Source organism: Onthophagus taurus, unplaced genomic scaffold (assembly GCF_036711975.1).
Source record: "Onthophagus taurus isolate NC unplaced genomic scaffold, IU_Otau_3.0 ScKx7SY_15, whole genome shotgun sequence".
Taxonomy (NCBI): Eukaryota; Metazoa; Arthropoda; class Insecta; order Coleoptera; family Scarabaeidae; genus Onthophagus; species Onthophagus taurus.
This window is the reverse complement of record NW_027248940.1, coordinates 342,162-359,343: the sequence shown is the minus strand read 5'-3', so window position 1 is coordinate 359,343 and position 17,182 is coordinate 342,162. Positions and strand designations below refer to the sequence as shown.

At 28.7% G+C, this 17,182-nt stretch overlaps 1 protein-coding gene across 5 annotated transcripts in view; it reads left to right on the top strand.

The window, feature by feature from the left end:
* The window catches only part of LOC111420142 (chloride channel protein 2), a 64,764-nt gene that overhangs the window by 43,914 nt on the left and 3,668 nt on the right, over positions 1–17,182 (top strand). For all 5 annotated transcript variants that reach the window (XM_071200864.1, XM_071200865.1, XM_071200866.1 and 2 more), the window contains 4 exons: positions 42–252; positions 10,992–11,093; positions 11,171–11,405; positions 11,457–12,367. In XM_071200864.1, the coding sequence (XP_071056965.1) occupies positions 42–252; positions 10,992–11,093; positions 11,171–11,405; positions 11,457–12,367 (1,459 nt within the window). The remainder of the gene's footprint in view (positions 1–41; positions 253–10,991; positions 11,094–11,170; positions 11,406–11,456; positions 12,368–17,182) is intronic.

The following is a 17,182-nucleotide window of genomic DNA, read 5'->3' as shown; positions in this document are numbered from 1 at the left end:
AAAAATTCAATTGTTACGTTTAGAATAATTTTGGAAAAAAGGTGTGCTTTTCAGTATCGAGGTAACCACAACGTATTTCGCCGTGAGGAATTATTGGAGAGGGTTCTTCGCGGCTGTTTGTGGGGCAACGATTTTCCGGTTGTTGGCTGTTTGGTTTGAAGGAGTCGATACAGTGACGGCTATGTTTAAAACTAGCTTTACGATGGAGTTTCCCTTTGATCCCCAGGAACTGTTCGTATTCGCTTTGATAGGGTAATTATGTTTATATATAATTTGTAGCAAATTTAATTCTCAACAAAATCGCTCCCTTCAATTTTTTCTTCTCGATGCATAGAAACTGAAATAAATATGAAAATCTGAAAATTTGGCGTAAATGTCGTTTTTAAATGTTGTTAAAGTAGCGCACGGGAAACGGAAATTAATACAAAAAAATGTTTATTACAAAAGTTGTAGCAAATTCCATTCTTAACAATATCGCTCTCTTTTACTTTTTCTCCCAGATGTATAGGAACCGAGATAAAAATGAAAATGGAAAATTTAGCGTAAATGACGATTTTAAGGGTTGTTAAGGTAGCGCACGAGAAACGGAAATTAATACAAAAGAATGTTTATTACAAAAGTTGTAGCAAATTTCATTCTTAACAATATTGCTCTCTTTTACATTTTCTCCCAGATGTATAGAAACCGAGATAAAAATGAAAATGGGAAAATTTGGCGTAAATGTCGATCTTAAGGGTTGTTAAGGTAGCGCACGGGAAACGGAAATTAATACAAAAAAATGTTTATTACAAAAGTTGTAGCAAATTTCATTCTTAACAATATTGCTCTCTTTTACTTTTTCTCCCAGATGTATAGAAACCGAGATAAAAATGAAAATGGGAAAATTTTGCCTAAATGTCGATTTTAAGGGTTGTTAAGGTAGCGCACGGGAAACGGAAATTAATACAAAAAAATGTTTATTACAAAAGTTGTAGCAAATTTCATTCTTAACAATATTGCTCTTTTTTACTTTTTCTCCCAGATGTATAGAAACCAAGATAAAAATGAAAATGAGAAAATTTGGCGTAAATGTCGATCTTAAGGGTTGTTAAGGTAGCGCACGGGAAACGGAAATTAATACAAAAAAATGTTTATTACAAAAGTTGTAGCAAATTTCATTCTTAACAATATTGCTCTCTTTTACTTTTTCTCCCAGATGTATAGAAACCGAGATAAAAATAAAAATGAGAAAATTTGGCGTAAATGTCGATTTTAAGGGTTGTTAAGGTAGCGCACGGGAAACGGAAATTAATACAAAAAAATGTTTATTACAAAAGTTGTAGCAAATTTCATTCTTAACAATATTGCTCTCTTTTACTTTTTCTCCCAGATGTATAGAAACCGAGATAAAAATGAAAATGGGAAAATTTTGCCTAAATGTCGATTTTAAGGGTTGTTAAGGTAGCGCACGGGAAACGGAAATTAATACAAAAAAATGTTTATTACAAAAGTTGTAGCAAATTTCATTCTTAACAATATTGCTCTTTTTTACTTTTTCTCCCAGATGTATAGAAACCGAGATAAAAATGAAAATGAGAAAATTTGGCGTAAATGTCGATCTTAAGGGTTGTTAAGGTAGCGCACGGGAAACGGAAATTAATACAAAAAAATGTTTATTACAAAAGTTGTAGCAAATTTCATTCTTAACAATATTGCTCTCTTTTACTTTTTCTCCCAGATGTATAGAAACCGAGATAAAAATAAAAATGAGAAAATTTGGCGTAAATGTCGATTTTAAGAGTTGTTAAGGTAGCGCACGAGAAACGGAAATTAATACAAAAAAATGTTTATTACAAAAGTTGTAGCAAATTTCATTCTTAACAATATTGCTCTCTTTTACTTTTTCTCCCAGATGTATAGAAACCGCGATAAAAATGAAAATGAGAAAATTTGGCGTAAATGTCGATTTTAAGAATTGTTAAGATAGCGCACGGGAAACGGAAATTAATACAAAAAAATGTTTATTACAAAAGTTGTAGCAAATTCCATTCTTAACAATATTGCTCTCTGTTACATTTTCTCCCAGATGTATAGAAACCGAGATAAAAATAAAAATGAGAAAATTTGGCGTAAATGTCGATTTTAAGGGTTGTTAAGGTAGCGCACGAGAAACGGAAATTAATACAAAAAAATGTTTATTACAAAAGTTGTAGCAAATTTCATTCTTAACAATATTGCTCTCTTTTACTTTTTCTCCCAGATGTATAGAAACCGCGATAAAAATGAAAATGAGAAAATTTGGCGTAAATGTCGATTTTAAGAGTTGTTAAGGTAGCGCACGGGAAACGGAAATTAATACAAAAAAATGTTTATTACAAAAGTTGTAGCAAATTTCATTCTTAACAATATTGCTCTCTTTTACATTTTCTGACAGATGTATAGAAACCGAGATAAAAATGAAAATGAGAAAATTTGGCCTAAATGTCGATTTTAAAGGTTGTTAAGGTAGCGCACGGGAAACGGAAATTAATACAAAAAAATGTTTATTACAAAAGTTGTAGCAAATTTCATTCTTAACAATATTGCTCTCTTTTACTTTTTCTCCCAGATGTATAGAAACCGAGATAAAAATAAAAATGAGAAAATTTGGCGTAAATGTCGATTTTAAGAGTTGTTAAGGTAGCGCACGGGAAACGGAAATTAATACAAAAAAATGTTTATTACAAAAGTTGTAGCAAATTTCATTCTTAACAATATTGCTCTCTTTTACTTTTTCTCCCAGATGTATAGGAACCGAGACAAAGATGAAAATGAGAAAATTTGGCGTAAATGATGATTTTATGAGTTGTTAAGGTAGCGCACGGGAAACGGAAATTAATACAAAAAAATGTTTATTACAAAAGTTGTAGCAAATTTCATTCTTAACAATATTGCTCTCTTTTACTTTTTCTCCCAGATGTATAGAAACCGAGATAAAAATAAAAATGAGAAAATTTGGCGTAAATGTCGATTTTAAGGGTTGTTAAGGTAGCGCACGGGAAACGGAAATTAATACAAAAAAATGTTTATTACAAAAGTTGTAGCAAATTTCATTCTTAACAATATTGCTCTCTTTTACTTTTTCTCCCAGATGTATAGAAACCGAGATAAAAATAAAAATGAGAAAATTTGGCGTAAATGTCGATTTTAAGGGTTGTTAAGGTAGCGCACGGGAAACGGAAATTAATACAAAAAAATGTTTATTACAAAAGTTGTAGCAAATTTCATTCTTAACAATATTGCTCTCTTTTACTTTTTCTCCCAGATGTATAGAAACCGAGATAAAAATAAAAATGAGAAAATTTGGCGTAAATGTCGATTTTAAGGGTTGTTAAGGTAGCGCACGGGAAACGGAAATTAATACAAAAAAATGTTTATTACAAAAGTTGTAGCAAATTTCATTCTTAACAATATTGCTCTCTTTTACATTTTCTGCCAGATGTATAGAAACCGAGATAAAAATAAAAATGAGAAAATTTGGCGTAAATGTCGATTTTAAGGGTTGTTAAGGTAGCGCACGGGAAACGGAAATTAATACAAAAAAATGTTTATTACAAAAGTTGTAGCAAATTTCATTCTTAACAATATTGCTCTCTTTTACTTTTTCTCCCAGATGTATAGAAACCGAGATAAAAATAAAAATGAGAAAATTTGGCGTAAATGTCGATTTTAAGGGTTGTTAAGGTAGCGCACGGGAAACGGAAATTAATACAAAAAAATGTTTATTACAAAAGTTGTAGCAAATTTCATTCTTAACAATATTGCTCTCTTTTACTTTTTCTCCCAGATGTATAGAAACCGAGATAAAAATAAAAATGAGAAAATTTGGCGTAAATGTCGATTTTAAGGGTTGTTAAGGTAGCGCACGGGAAACGGAAATTAATACAAAAAAATGTTTATTACAAAAGTTGTAGCAAATTTCATTCTTAACAATATTGCTCTCTTTTACTTTTTCTCCCAGATGTATAGAAACCGAGATAAAAATAAAAATGAGAAAATTTGGCGTAAATGTCGATTTTAAGGGTTGTTAAGGTAGCGCACGGGAAACGGAAATTAATACAAAAAAATGTTTATTACAAAAGTTGTAGCAAATTTCATTCTTAACAATATTGCTCTCTTTTACTTTTTCTCCCAGATGTATAGAAACCGAGATAAAAATAAAAATGAGAAAATTTGGCGTAAATGTCGATTTTAAGGGTTGTTAAGGTAGCGCACGGGAAACGGAAATTAATACAAAAAAATGTTTATTACAAAAGTTGTAGCAAATTTCATTCTTAACAATATTGCTCTCTTTTACATTTTCTGCCAGATGTATAGAAACCGAGATAAAAATCAAAATGAGAAAATTTGGCGTAAATGTCGATTTTAAGGGTTGTTAAGGTAGCGCACGGGAAACGGAAATTAATACAAAAAAATGTTTATTACAAAAGTTGTAGCAAATTTCATTCTTAACAATATTGCTCTCTTTTACTTTTTCTCCCAAATGTATAGAAACCGCGATAAAAATGAAAATGAGAAAATTTTGCCTAAATGTCGATTTTAAGAATTTTTAAAGTAGCGCATGGGGAACGGAAATGATTAAAGAAAAACGTTTAAAATAAAAATTGTAGCAAATTTCATTCTTAACAATATTGCTCTCTTTTACTTTTTCTCCCAGATGTATAGAAACCGTGATAAAAATGAAAAGGAGAAAATTTGGCGTAAATGTCGATCTTAAGGGTTGTTGAGGTAGCGCACGAGAAACGGAAATTAGTACAAAAAAATGTTTATTACAAAAGTTGTAGCAAATTTCATTCTTAACAATATTGCTCTCTTTTACTTTTTCTCCCAGATGTATAGAAACCGAGATAAAAATAAAAATGAGAAAATTTGGCGTAAATGTCGATTTTAAGGGTTGTTAAGGTAGCGCACGGGAAACGGAAATTAATACAAAAAAATGTTTATTACAAAAGTTGTAGCAAATTTCATTCTTAACAATATTGCTCTCTTTTACTTTTTCTCCCAGATGTATAGAAACCGAGATAAAAATAAAAATGAGAAAATTTGGCGTAAATGTCGATTTTAAGGGTTGTTAAGGTAGCGCACGGGAAACGGAAATTAATACAAAAAATTGTTTATTACAAAAGTTGTAGCAAATTTCATTCTTAACAATATTGCCCTCTTTTACATTTTCTGCCAGATGTATAGAAACCGAGATAAAAATCAAAATGAGAAAATTTGGCGTAAATGTCGATTTTAAGGGTTGTTAAGGTAGCGCACGGGAAACGGAAATTAATACAAAAAAATGTTTATTACAAAAGTTGTAGCAAATTTCATTCTTAACAATATTGCTCTCTTTTACTTTTTCTCCCAGATGTATAGAAACCGAGATAAAAATAAAAATGAGAAAATTTGGCGTAAATGTCGATTTTAAGGGTTGTTAAGGTAGCGCACGGGAAACGGAAATTAATACAAAAAATTGTTTATTACAAAAGTTGTAGCAAATTTCATTCTTAACAATATTGCCCTCTTTTACATTTTCTGCCAGATGTATAGAAACCGAGATAAAAATCAAAATGAGAAAATTTGGCGTAAATGTCGATTTTAAGGGTTGTTAAGGTAGCGCACGGGAAACGGAAATTAATACAAAAAAATGTTTATTACAAAAGTTGTAGCAAATTTCATTCTTAACAATATTGCTCTCTTTTACTTTTTCTCCCAGATGTATAGAAACCGAGATAAAAATAAAAATGAGAAAATTTGGCGTAAATGTCGATTTTAAGGGTTGTTAAGGTAGCGCACGGGAAACGGAAATTAATACAAAAAAATGTTTATTACAAAAGTTGTAGCAAATTTAATTCTTAACAATATTGCTCTCTTTTACTTTTTCTCCCAGATGTATAGAAACCGAGATAAAAATGAAAATGAGAAAATTTTGCCTAAATGTCGATTTTAAGAATTTTTAAAGTAGCGGATGGGGAACGAAAATGATTAAAGAAAAACGTTTAAAATAAAAATTGTAGCAAATTTCATTCTTAACAATATTGCTCTCTTTTACATTTTCTCCCAGATGAATAGAAACCGAAATAAAAATAAAAATGAGAAAATTTGGCGTAAATGTCGATTTTAAGGGTTGTTAAGGTAGCGCCCGGGAAACGGAAATTAATACAAAAAAATGTTTATTACAAAAGTTGTAGCAAATTTCATTCTTAAATATATTGCTCTCTTTTACATTTTCTGCCAGATGTATAGAAACCGAGATAAAAATCAAAATGAGAAAATTTGGCGTAAATGTCGATTTTAAGGGTTGTTAAGGTAGCGCACGGGAAACGGAAATTAATACAAAAAAATGTTTATTACAAAAGTTGTAGCAAATTTCATTCTTAACAATATTGCTCTCTTTTACTTTTTCTCCCAGATGTATAGAAACCGAGATAAAAATGAAAATGAGAAAATTTTGCCTAAATGTCGATTTTAAGAATTTTTAAAGTAGCGCATGGGGAACGAAAATGATTAAAGAAAAACGTTTAAAATAAAAATTGTAGCAAATTTCATTCTTAACAATATTGCTCTCTTTTACATTTTCTCCCAGATGTATAGAAACCGAAATAAAAATAAAAATGAGAAAATTTGGCGTAAATGTCGATTTTAAGGGTTGTTAAGGTAGCGCCCGGGAAACGGAAATTAATACAAAAAAATGTTTATTACAAAAGTTGTAGCAAATTTCATTCTTAAATATATTGCTCTCTTTTACATTTTCTGCCAGATGTATAGAAACCGAGATAAAAATCAAAATGAGAAAATTTGGCGTAAATGTCGATTTTAAGGATTTTTAAAGTAGCGCATGGGGAACGGAAATGATTAAAGAAAAACGTTTAAAATAAAAATTGTAGCAAATTTCATTCTTAACAATATTGCTCTCTTTTACATTTTCTCCCAGATGTATAGAAACCGAGATAATAATAAAAATGAGAAAATTTGGCGTAAATGTCGATTTTAAGGGTTGTTAAGGTAGCGCACGGGAAACGAAAATTAATACAAAAAAATGTTTATTATAAAAGTTGTAGCAAATTTCATTCTTAACAATATTGCTCTCTTTTACATTTTCTCCCAGATGTATAGAAACCGAGATAAGAATAAAAATGAGAAAATTTGGCGTAAATGTCGATTTTAAGGGTTGTTAAGGTAGCGCACGGGAAACGGAAATTAATACAAAAAAATGTTTATTATAAAAGTTGTAGCAAATTTAATTCTTAACAATATTGCTCTCTTTTACATTTTCTCTCAGATGTATAGAAACGGAGATAAATATGAAAATGAGAAAATTTGGAGTAAGTGTCAATTTTATAAGTTGTTAAGGTAGCGCACGGGAAACGGAAATTAATACCAAAAAATGTTTATTACAAAAGTTGCAGCAAACTTCATTCTTAACAATATTGCTCTCTTTTACTTTTTCTCCCAGATGTATAGAAACCGAGATAAAAATAAAAATGAGAAAATTTTGCCTAAATGTCGATTTTAAGGGTTGTTAAGGTAGCGCACGGGAAACGGAAATTAATACAAAAAAATGTTTATTGCAAAAGTTGTAGCAAATTTCATTCTTAACAATATTGCTCTCTTTTACTTTTTTTCGCAGATGTATAGAAACCGAGATAAAAATAAAAATGAGAAAATTTGGAGTAAATGTCAATTTTATAAGTTCTTAAGGTAGCGCACGGGGAACGGAAACTATTAGAAAAAAACTTTTAAAATAAAAATTGTAGCAAATTTCATTCTTAACAATATTGCTCTCTTTTACTTTTTCTCCCAGATGTATAGAAACCGAGATAAAAATAAAAATGAGAAAATTTGGCGTAAATGTCGATTTTAAGGGTTGTTAAGGTAGCGCACGGGAAACGGAAATTAATACAAAAAAATGTTTATTACAAAAGTTGTAGCAAATTTCATTCTTAACAATATTGCTTTCTTTTACTTTTTCTCCCAGATGTATAGAAACCGAGATAAAAATAAAAATGAGAAAATTTGGCGTAAATGTCGATTTTAAGGGTTGTTAAGGTAGCGCACGGGAAACGGAAATTAATACAAAAAATTGTTTATTACAAAAGTTGTAGCAAATTTCATTCTTAACAATATTGCCCTCTTTTACATTTTCTGCCAGATGTATAGAAACCGAGATAAAAATCAAAATGAGAAAATTTGGCGTAAATGTCGATTTTAAGGGTTGTTAAGGTAGCGCACGGGAAACGGAAATTAATACAAAAAAATGTTTATTACAAAAGTTGTAGCAAATTTCATTCTTAACAATATTGCTCTCTTTTACTTTTTCTCCCAGATGTATAGAAACCGAGATAAAAATAAAAATGAGAAAATTTGGCGTAAATGTCGATTTTAAGGGTTGTTAAGGTAGCGCACGGGAAACGGAAATTAATACAAAAAATTGTTTATTACAAAAGTTGTAGCAAATTTCATTCTTAACAATATTGCCCTCTTTTACATTTTCTGCCAGATGTATAGAAACCGAGATAAAAATCAAAATGAGAAAATTTGGCGTAAATGTCGATTTTAAGGGTTGTTAAGGTAGCGCACGGGAAACGGAAATTAATACAAAAAAATGTTTATTACAAAAGTTGTAGCAAATTTCATTCTTAACAATATTGCTCTCTTTTACTTTTTCTCCCAGATGTATAGAAACCGAGATAAAAATAAAAATGAGAAAATTTGGCGTAAATGTCGATTTTAAGGGTTGTTAAGGTAGCGCACGGGAAACGGAAATTAATACAAAAAAATGTTTATTACAAAAGTTGTAGCAAATTTAATTCTTAACAATATTGCTCTCTTTTACTTTTTCTCCCAGATGTATAGAAACCGAGATAAAAATGAAAATGAGAAAATTTTGCCTAAATGTCGATTTTAAGAATTTTTAAAGTAGCGGATGGGGAACGAAAATGATTAAAGAAAAACGTTTAAAATAAAAATTGTAGCAAATTTCATTCTTAACAATATTGCTCTCTTTTACATTTTCTCCCAGATGAATAGAAACCGAAATAAAAATAAAAATGAGAAAATTTGGCGTAAATGTCGATTTTAAGGGTTGTTAAGGTAGCGCCCGGGAAACGGAAATTAATACAAAAAAATGTTTATTACAAAAGTTGTAGCAAATTTCATTCTTAAATATATTGCTCTCTTTTACATTTTCTGCCAGATGTATAGAAACCGAGATAAAAATCAAAATGAGAAAATTTGGCGTAAATGTCGATTTTAAGGGTTGTTAAGGTAGCGCACGGGAAACGGAAATTAATACAAAAAAATGTTTATTACAAAAGTTGTAGCAAATTTCATTCTTAACAATATTGCTCTCTTTTACTTTTTCTCCCAGATGTATAGAAACCGAGATAAAAATGAAAATGAGAAAATTTTGCCTAAATGTCGATTTTAAGAATTTTTAAAGTAGCGCATGGGGAACGAAAATGATTAAAGAAAAACGTTTAAAATAAAAATTGTAGCAAATTTCATTCTTAACAATATTGCTCTCTTTTACATTTTCTCCCAGATGTATAGAAACCGAAATAAAAATAAAAATGAGAAAATTTGGCGTAAATGTCGATTTTAAGGGTTGTTAAGGTAGCGCCCGGGAAACGGAAATTAATACAAAAAAATGTTTATTACAAAAGTTGTAGCAAATTTCATTCTTAAATATATTGCTCTCTTTTACATTTTCTGCCAGATGTATAGAAACCGAGATAAAAATCAAAATGAGAAAATTTGGCGTAAATGTCGATTTTAAGGATTTTTAAAGTAGCGCATGGGGAACGGAAATGATTAAAGAAAAACGTTTAAAATAAAAATTGTAGCAAATTTCATTCTTAACAATATTGCTCTCTTTTACATTTTCTCCCAGATGTATAGAAACCGAGATAATAATAAAAATGAGAAAATTTGGCGTAAATGTCGATTTTAAGGGTTGTTAAGGTAGCGCACGGGAAACGAAAATTAATACAAAAAAATGTTTATTATAAAAGTTGTAGCAAATTTCATTCTTAACAATATTGCTCTCTTTTACATTTTCTCCCAGATGTATAGAAACCGAGATAAGAATAAAAATGAGAAAATTTGGCGTAAATGTCGATTTTAAGGGTTGTTAAGGTAGCGCACGGGAAACGGAAATTAATACAAAAAAATGTTTATTATAAAAGTTGTAGCAAATTTAATTCTTAACAATATTGCTCTCTTTTACATTTTCTCTCAGATGTATAGAAACGGAGATAAATATGAAAATGAGAAAATTTGGAGTAAGTGTCAATTTTATAAGTTGTTAAGGTAGCGCACGGGAAACGGAAATTAATACCAAAAAATGTTTATTACAAAAGTTGCAGCAAACTTCATTCTTAACAATATTGCTCTCTTTTACTTTTTCTCCCAGATGTATAGAAACCGAGATAAAAATAAAAATGAGAAAATTTTGCCTAAATGTCGATTTTAAGGGTTGTTAAGGTAGCGCACGGGAAACGGAAATTAATACAAAAAAATGTTTATTGCAAAAGTTGTAGCAAATTTCATTCTTAACAATATTGCTCTCTTTTACTTTTTTTCGCAGATGTATAGAAACCGAGATAAAAATAAAAATGAGAAAATTTGGAGTAAATGTCAATTTTATAAGTTCTTAAGGTAGCGCACGGGGAACGGAAACTATTAGAAAAAAACTTTTAAAATAAAAATTGTAGCAAATTTCATTCTTAACAATATTGCTCTGTTTCACTTTTTTCCTAGATAGATAGAAACCGAGATAAATATGAAAATGTCAAATTTTGACGTAAATGTTACTTTTAAGCGTTATTAAGGTAGCGCACGGAAAACGGATATTATTACAAAATAAATTTTAGTATAAAAGTTGTAGCAAATTTAATACTCAGCAATATTGATCTCTTTCATTTTTTCTCCCCGATGCATAGAACCAAAAAAAAAATCCAAAGTTATCATTATATATATCGTTTTAGGGTCATATCCGGTTTCGGCGGAGCTTTTTACGTCTACATGCACCGCCAATACGTAATGTCGATGAGAAAAAGCAAAACCCTCAACAATTTCCTCCAAAAGAAGTAAGTACCCAAATTTTTTAACCAATAAATCCCATCGAAATATGTTAAGTACGAGTAAATTAAGTTCCTTTTTTTAGCCGATTTTTATACCCGGGTTTGGTGGCCCTTTTAATATCAACCGTTTCGTTTCCTTTGGGACTTGGGCAATTCATCGCAGGCGATCTTACAACCCACGAGCAAGTCTTAAATTTATTCAGCAATTTTACTTGGACCAATTCGAATCTAACCGTGGAACAACAAGCAGTTTTGAACCATTGGATCACCCCGTATACAGGAGTTTTTATTAATTTAGCCGGATTTGTTTTATTTACGGTAAATTTTAATCTTTAATTAATTAAATTTTGATTTTATTTCAATTTTTAGTTCATTTTCTCGATTATTGCCTCAACGATTCCCGTTCCAAGTGGAAGTTTTATCCCCGTTTTTAAGATTGGAGCTGGTTTGGGACGAATCGTTGGGGAATTTATGCACGTTTTGTTCCCGTTGGGGATGCGTTATGGGGGCAAATTGGCTCAAATTTTACCTGGGGGGTATGCAACCGTTGGGGCGGCCGCTTTTTCGGGGGCTGTCACCCATACAATCTCAACTTCCGTCATAGTTTTTGAAATGACTGGCCAAATCACCCATATTATCCCCATGATGATCGCCGTTTTAACCTCAAACGCAATCGCGAGCTTGCTCTTCCCCAGCCTTTACGACAGCATCATCTTAATCAAAAAGCTTCCTTATCTCCCGGATTTGCTCCCGAGTAGCAGTGGGATGTACTCAGTTTACGTCGAAAACTTCATGATTCGCGACGTAAAATATATCTCGAAAACGATGAGTTATGAGGAGCTTTACACGATTCTCAAGGTGCACAAGAACTTGCACAGCTTTCCCTTGGTGGATAGCTCCGAAAACATGGTGTTGCTCGGCTCGATTCAACGCCAACAATTAATTCTATTAATTGATAAACAAATTGGGCGAGAAACTCGATTGCAAGTTGTGGCGGAACGCCGGAGAGAGGCCCAAATGAAGAAGGAGGAGGAAATGAGGAAAATGGCGCAAGAAAGGGAGCGAAGACCGTCGCGGTTCCAAGTCATTCCCGTGAAATCCGAGAATCAAATTAACAACGAGAATGTAACACAACCAAGGAAGTCGATTTTGAAGAAAACTAATTCGTTCACTTTGAAAGGATTTTCGCCGTTTTCGACGACTTCGCCCAATTCGACGCCTTACACAACGGTTACGGGGGCTGAGTCGAGAGTTCGACAAGCTTTTGAAACGATTTTCAGGTTAGTTTTCAGGTTTTTCATTATTTACTTTCGACACAAATATCTCAAGAACTAAGGGGGATATCAAAAAATTTTATTCTTCAATTTCGATTTAAAAACTCTTTTTCTATGCGATTAATTAATACGATTCTCTATAAAGATGATTATTAATAAGCAACATCCAAAAAAGTGATTTAAAACGTCAACTTTATTAAACAAATTTTATTTTATCTTCTCCTCCCTCATTCAAATAATTTTTTTTAAATCTCAAACACTTTTTTTCTTATAAAAGAATAAATTTAAAATCAAAAATAGAGAGTACCATTTTTTCATATTGATTTTCGTTTGGGAGATATTCCCTCTTAAATGAATCAATTTTTGTGTTTTTAGCAAAAATTAAAACTTTCAACACAAATATCTCAAAAACTAAGGAGAATATCAAAAAATTTTATTCTCTAATTTCGATTTAAAAACTCTTTTTCTATACGATTAATTAATACGATTCTCTATAAAGGTGATTATTAATAAGCAACATCCAAAAAAGTGATTAAAAACGTCAACTTTATTAAACAAATTTTATTTTATCATCTCCTCCCTCATTCAAATAATTTTTTTTTAATCTCAAACACCATTTTTCTTATAAAAGAATAAATTTAAAATCAAAAATAGAGAGTACCATTTTTTCCTATTGATTTTAATTTAGGAGATATTCCCTCGTAAATGAATCAATTTTTGTGTTTTTAGCAAAAATTAAAACTTTCAACACAAATATCTCAAGAACTAAGGGGAATATAAAAAAATTGTATTCTTTAATTTCGATTTATAAACTATTTTTCTATAAGATTAATTAATAAGTTTCTCTTTAAAGATGATTTTTAATAAGCAACACCCAAAAAAGTGATTAAAAACGTCAACTTTATTAAACAAATTTTATTTTATCATCTCCTCCCTCACTCAAATAATTTTTTTTTAATCTCAAACACTTTTTTTCTTATAAAAGAATAAATTTAAAATCAAAAATAGAGAGTACCATTTTTTCCTATTGATTTTAATTTAGGAGATGTTCCCGCTTAAATGAATCAATTTTTGCGTTTTTAGCAAAAATTAAAACTTTCAACACAAATATCTCAAGAACTAAGGGGAATATAAAAAAATTGTATTCTTTAATTTCGATTTAAAAACTAGTTTTCTGTAAGAGTAATTAATAAGTTTCTCTTTAAATATGATTTTTAATAAGCAACACCCAAAAAAGTAATTAAAAACGTCAACTTTATTAAACAAATTTTATTTTATCATCTCCTCCCTCATTCAAATAATTTTTTTTTAATCTCAAACACTTTTTTTCTTATAAAAGAATAAATTTAAAATCAAAAATAGAGAGTACCATTTTTTTCTATTGATTTTAATTTAGGAGATATTCCCTCGTAAATGAATCAATTTTTGCGTTTTTAGCAAAAATTAAAACTTTCAATACAAATATCTCAAAAACTAAGGGGAATATAAAAAAATTGTATTCTTTAATTTCGATTTATAAACTATTTTTCTATAAGATTAATTAATAAGTTTCTCTTTAAAGATGATTTTTAATAAGCAACACCCAAAAAAGTGATTAAAAACGTCAACTTTATTAAACAAATTTTATTTTATCATCTCCTCCCTCATTGAAATATTTTTTTTCAAATCTCAAGCACTATTTTTCTTATAAAAGAATAAATTTAAAATCGAAAATAAAGAGTACCATTTTTGCCTATTGATTTTAATTTAGGAGATATTCCCGCTTAAATGAATCAATTTTTGCGTTTTTAGCAAAAATTAAAACTTTCAACACAAATATCTCAAGAACTAAGGGGAATATCAAAAAATTTTATTCTTTAATTTCGATTTAAAAACTAGTTTTCTATAAGATTAATTAATAAGTTTCTCTTTAAATATGATTTTTAATAAGCAACACCCAAAAAAGTGATTAAAAACGTCAACTTTATTAAACAAATTTTATTTTATCATCTCCTCCCTCATTCAAATAATTTTTTTTTGATCTCAAACACTTTTTTTCTTATAAAAGAATAAATTTAAAATCGAAAATAAAGAGTACCATTTTTTCCTATTTATTTTCGTTTGGGAGATATTCCCTCTTAAATGAATCATTTTTTGTGTTTTTAGCAAAAATTAAAACTTTCAACACAAATATCTCAAAAACTAAGGGGAATATCAAAAAATTTTATTCTTTAATTTCGAGTTAAAAACTCCTTTTCTGTGCGATTATTTAGTAAGTTTCTCTTTAGAGATGATTATTAATTAGCAACACCCAAAAAAGTGATTAAAAACGTCAACTTTATTAAACAAATTTTATTTTATCATTTCCTCCCTCATTGAAATAATTTTTTTTCAATCTCAAACACTATTTTTCTTATAAAAGAATATATTAAAAATCGAAAATAAAGAGTACCATTTTTTCCTACTTACTTTCGTTTGAGAGATATTCCCTCTTAAATGAATCAGTTTTTGAATTTTTAGCAAAAATTAAAACATTCAACACAAATATCTCAAAAACTAAGGGGAATATCAAAAAATTGTATTCTTTAATTTCGATTTAAAAACTATTTTTCTATAAGATTAATTAATACGATTCTCTATAAGGATGATTATTAATAAGCAACACCCAAAAAAGTGATTAAAAACGTCAACTTTATTAAACAAATTTTATTTTATCATCTGCTCCCTCATTGAAATAATCTTTTCTTAATCTCAAACACTATTTTTCTTATAAAAGACTAAATTTAAAATCGAAAATAAAGAGTACCATTTTTTCCTGTTCATTTTCATTTAGAAGATATTCGCTCTTAAATGAATCAATTTTTGCGTTTTTAGCAAAAATTAAAACTTTCAACACAAATATCTCAAAAACTAAGGGGAATATAAAAAAATTGTATTCTTTAATTTCGATTTAAAAACTAGTTTTCTGTAAGAGTAATTAATAAGTTTCTCTTTAAAGATGATTTTTAATTAGCAACACCCAAAAAAGTGATTAAAAACGTCAACTTTATTAAACAAATTTTATTTTATCAGCTCCTCCCTCATTCAAATAATTTTTTTTAAATCTCAAACACTTTTTTTCTTATAAAAGAATAAATTTAAAATCAAAAATAAAGAGTACCATTTTTTCATATTGATTTTCGTTTGGGAGATATTCCCTCTTAAATGAATCAATTTTTGTGTTTTTAGCAAAAATTAAAACTTTCAACACAAATATCTCAAAAACTAAGGGGAATATCAAAAAATTGTATTCTTTAATTTCGATTTAAAAACTCTCTTTCTATACGATTAATTAATACGATTCTCTATAAAGATGATTATTAATAAGCAACACCCAAAAAAGTGATTAGAAACGTCAACTTTATTAAACAAATTTTATTTTATCATCTCCTCCCTCATTGAAATAATCTTTTCTTAATCTCAAACACTATTTTTCTTATAAAAGACTAAATTTAAAATCGAAAATAAAGAGTACCATTTTTTCCTGTTCATTTTCATTTAGAAGATATTCGCTCTTAAATGAATCAATTTTTGCGTTTTTAGCAAAAATTAAAACTTTCAACACAAATATCTCAAAAACTAAGGGGAATATAAAAAAATTGTATTCTTTAATTTCGATTTAAAAACTAGTTTTCTGTAAGAGTAATTAATAAGTTTCTCTTTAAAGATGATTTTTAATTAGCAACACCCAAAAAAGTGATTAAAAACGTCAACTTTATTAAACAAATTTTATTTTATCAGCTCCTCCCTCATTCAAATAATTTTTTTTAAATCTCAAACACTTTTTTTCTTATAAAAGAATAAATTTAAAATCAAAAATAGAGCGTACCATTTTTTCCTATTGATTTTAATTTAGGAGATATTCCCTCTTAAATGAATCAATTTTTGCGTTTTTAGCAAAAATTAAAACTTTCAACACAAATATCTCAAAAACTAAGGGGAACATCAAAAAATTGTATTCTTTAACTTCGATTTAAAAACTATTTTTTTATAAGATTAATTAATAAGTTTCTCTTTAAAGATGATTTTTAATAAGCAACACTCAAAAAAGTGATTAAGAACGTCAACTTTATTAAACAAATTTTATTTTATCATCTCCTCCCTCATTCAAATAATTTTTTTTTAATCTCAAACACCTTTTGTCTTATAAAAGAACAAATTTAAAATAAAAAATAAAGAGTACCATTTTTTCCTGTTCATTTTCATTTAGAAGATATTCCCTGTTAAATGAATCAATTTTTGCGTTTTTAGCAAAAATTAAAACTTTCAACACAAATATTTCAAGAACTAAGAGGAATATCAAAAAATTTTATTCTTTAATTTCGATTTAAAAACTCTTTTTCTATAAGATTAATTAATATGTTTCTCTTTAAAGGTGATTTTTAATAAGTAACACTCAAAAAAGTGATTAAACATGTCAACTTTATTAAACAAATTTTTTTTTATCATCTTCTCCCTCATTCAAATAATTTTTTTTTAATCTCAAACACTATTTTTCTTATAAAAGAATAAATTTAAAATCGAAAATAAAGAGTACCATTTTTTCCTATTGATTTTCGTTTGGGAGATATTCCCTCTTAAATTACTCAATTTTTGCGTTTTTAGCAAAAATTAAAACTTTTAACACAAATATCTCAAAAACTAAAAGGAATATCAAAAAATTTTATTCTTTAATTTCGATTTAAAAACTATTTTTCTATAAGATTAATTAATAAGTTTCTCTTTAAAGATGATTTTTAATAAGCAACACCCAAAAAAGTGATTAAAAACGTCAACTTTATTAAACAAATTTTATTTTATCAT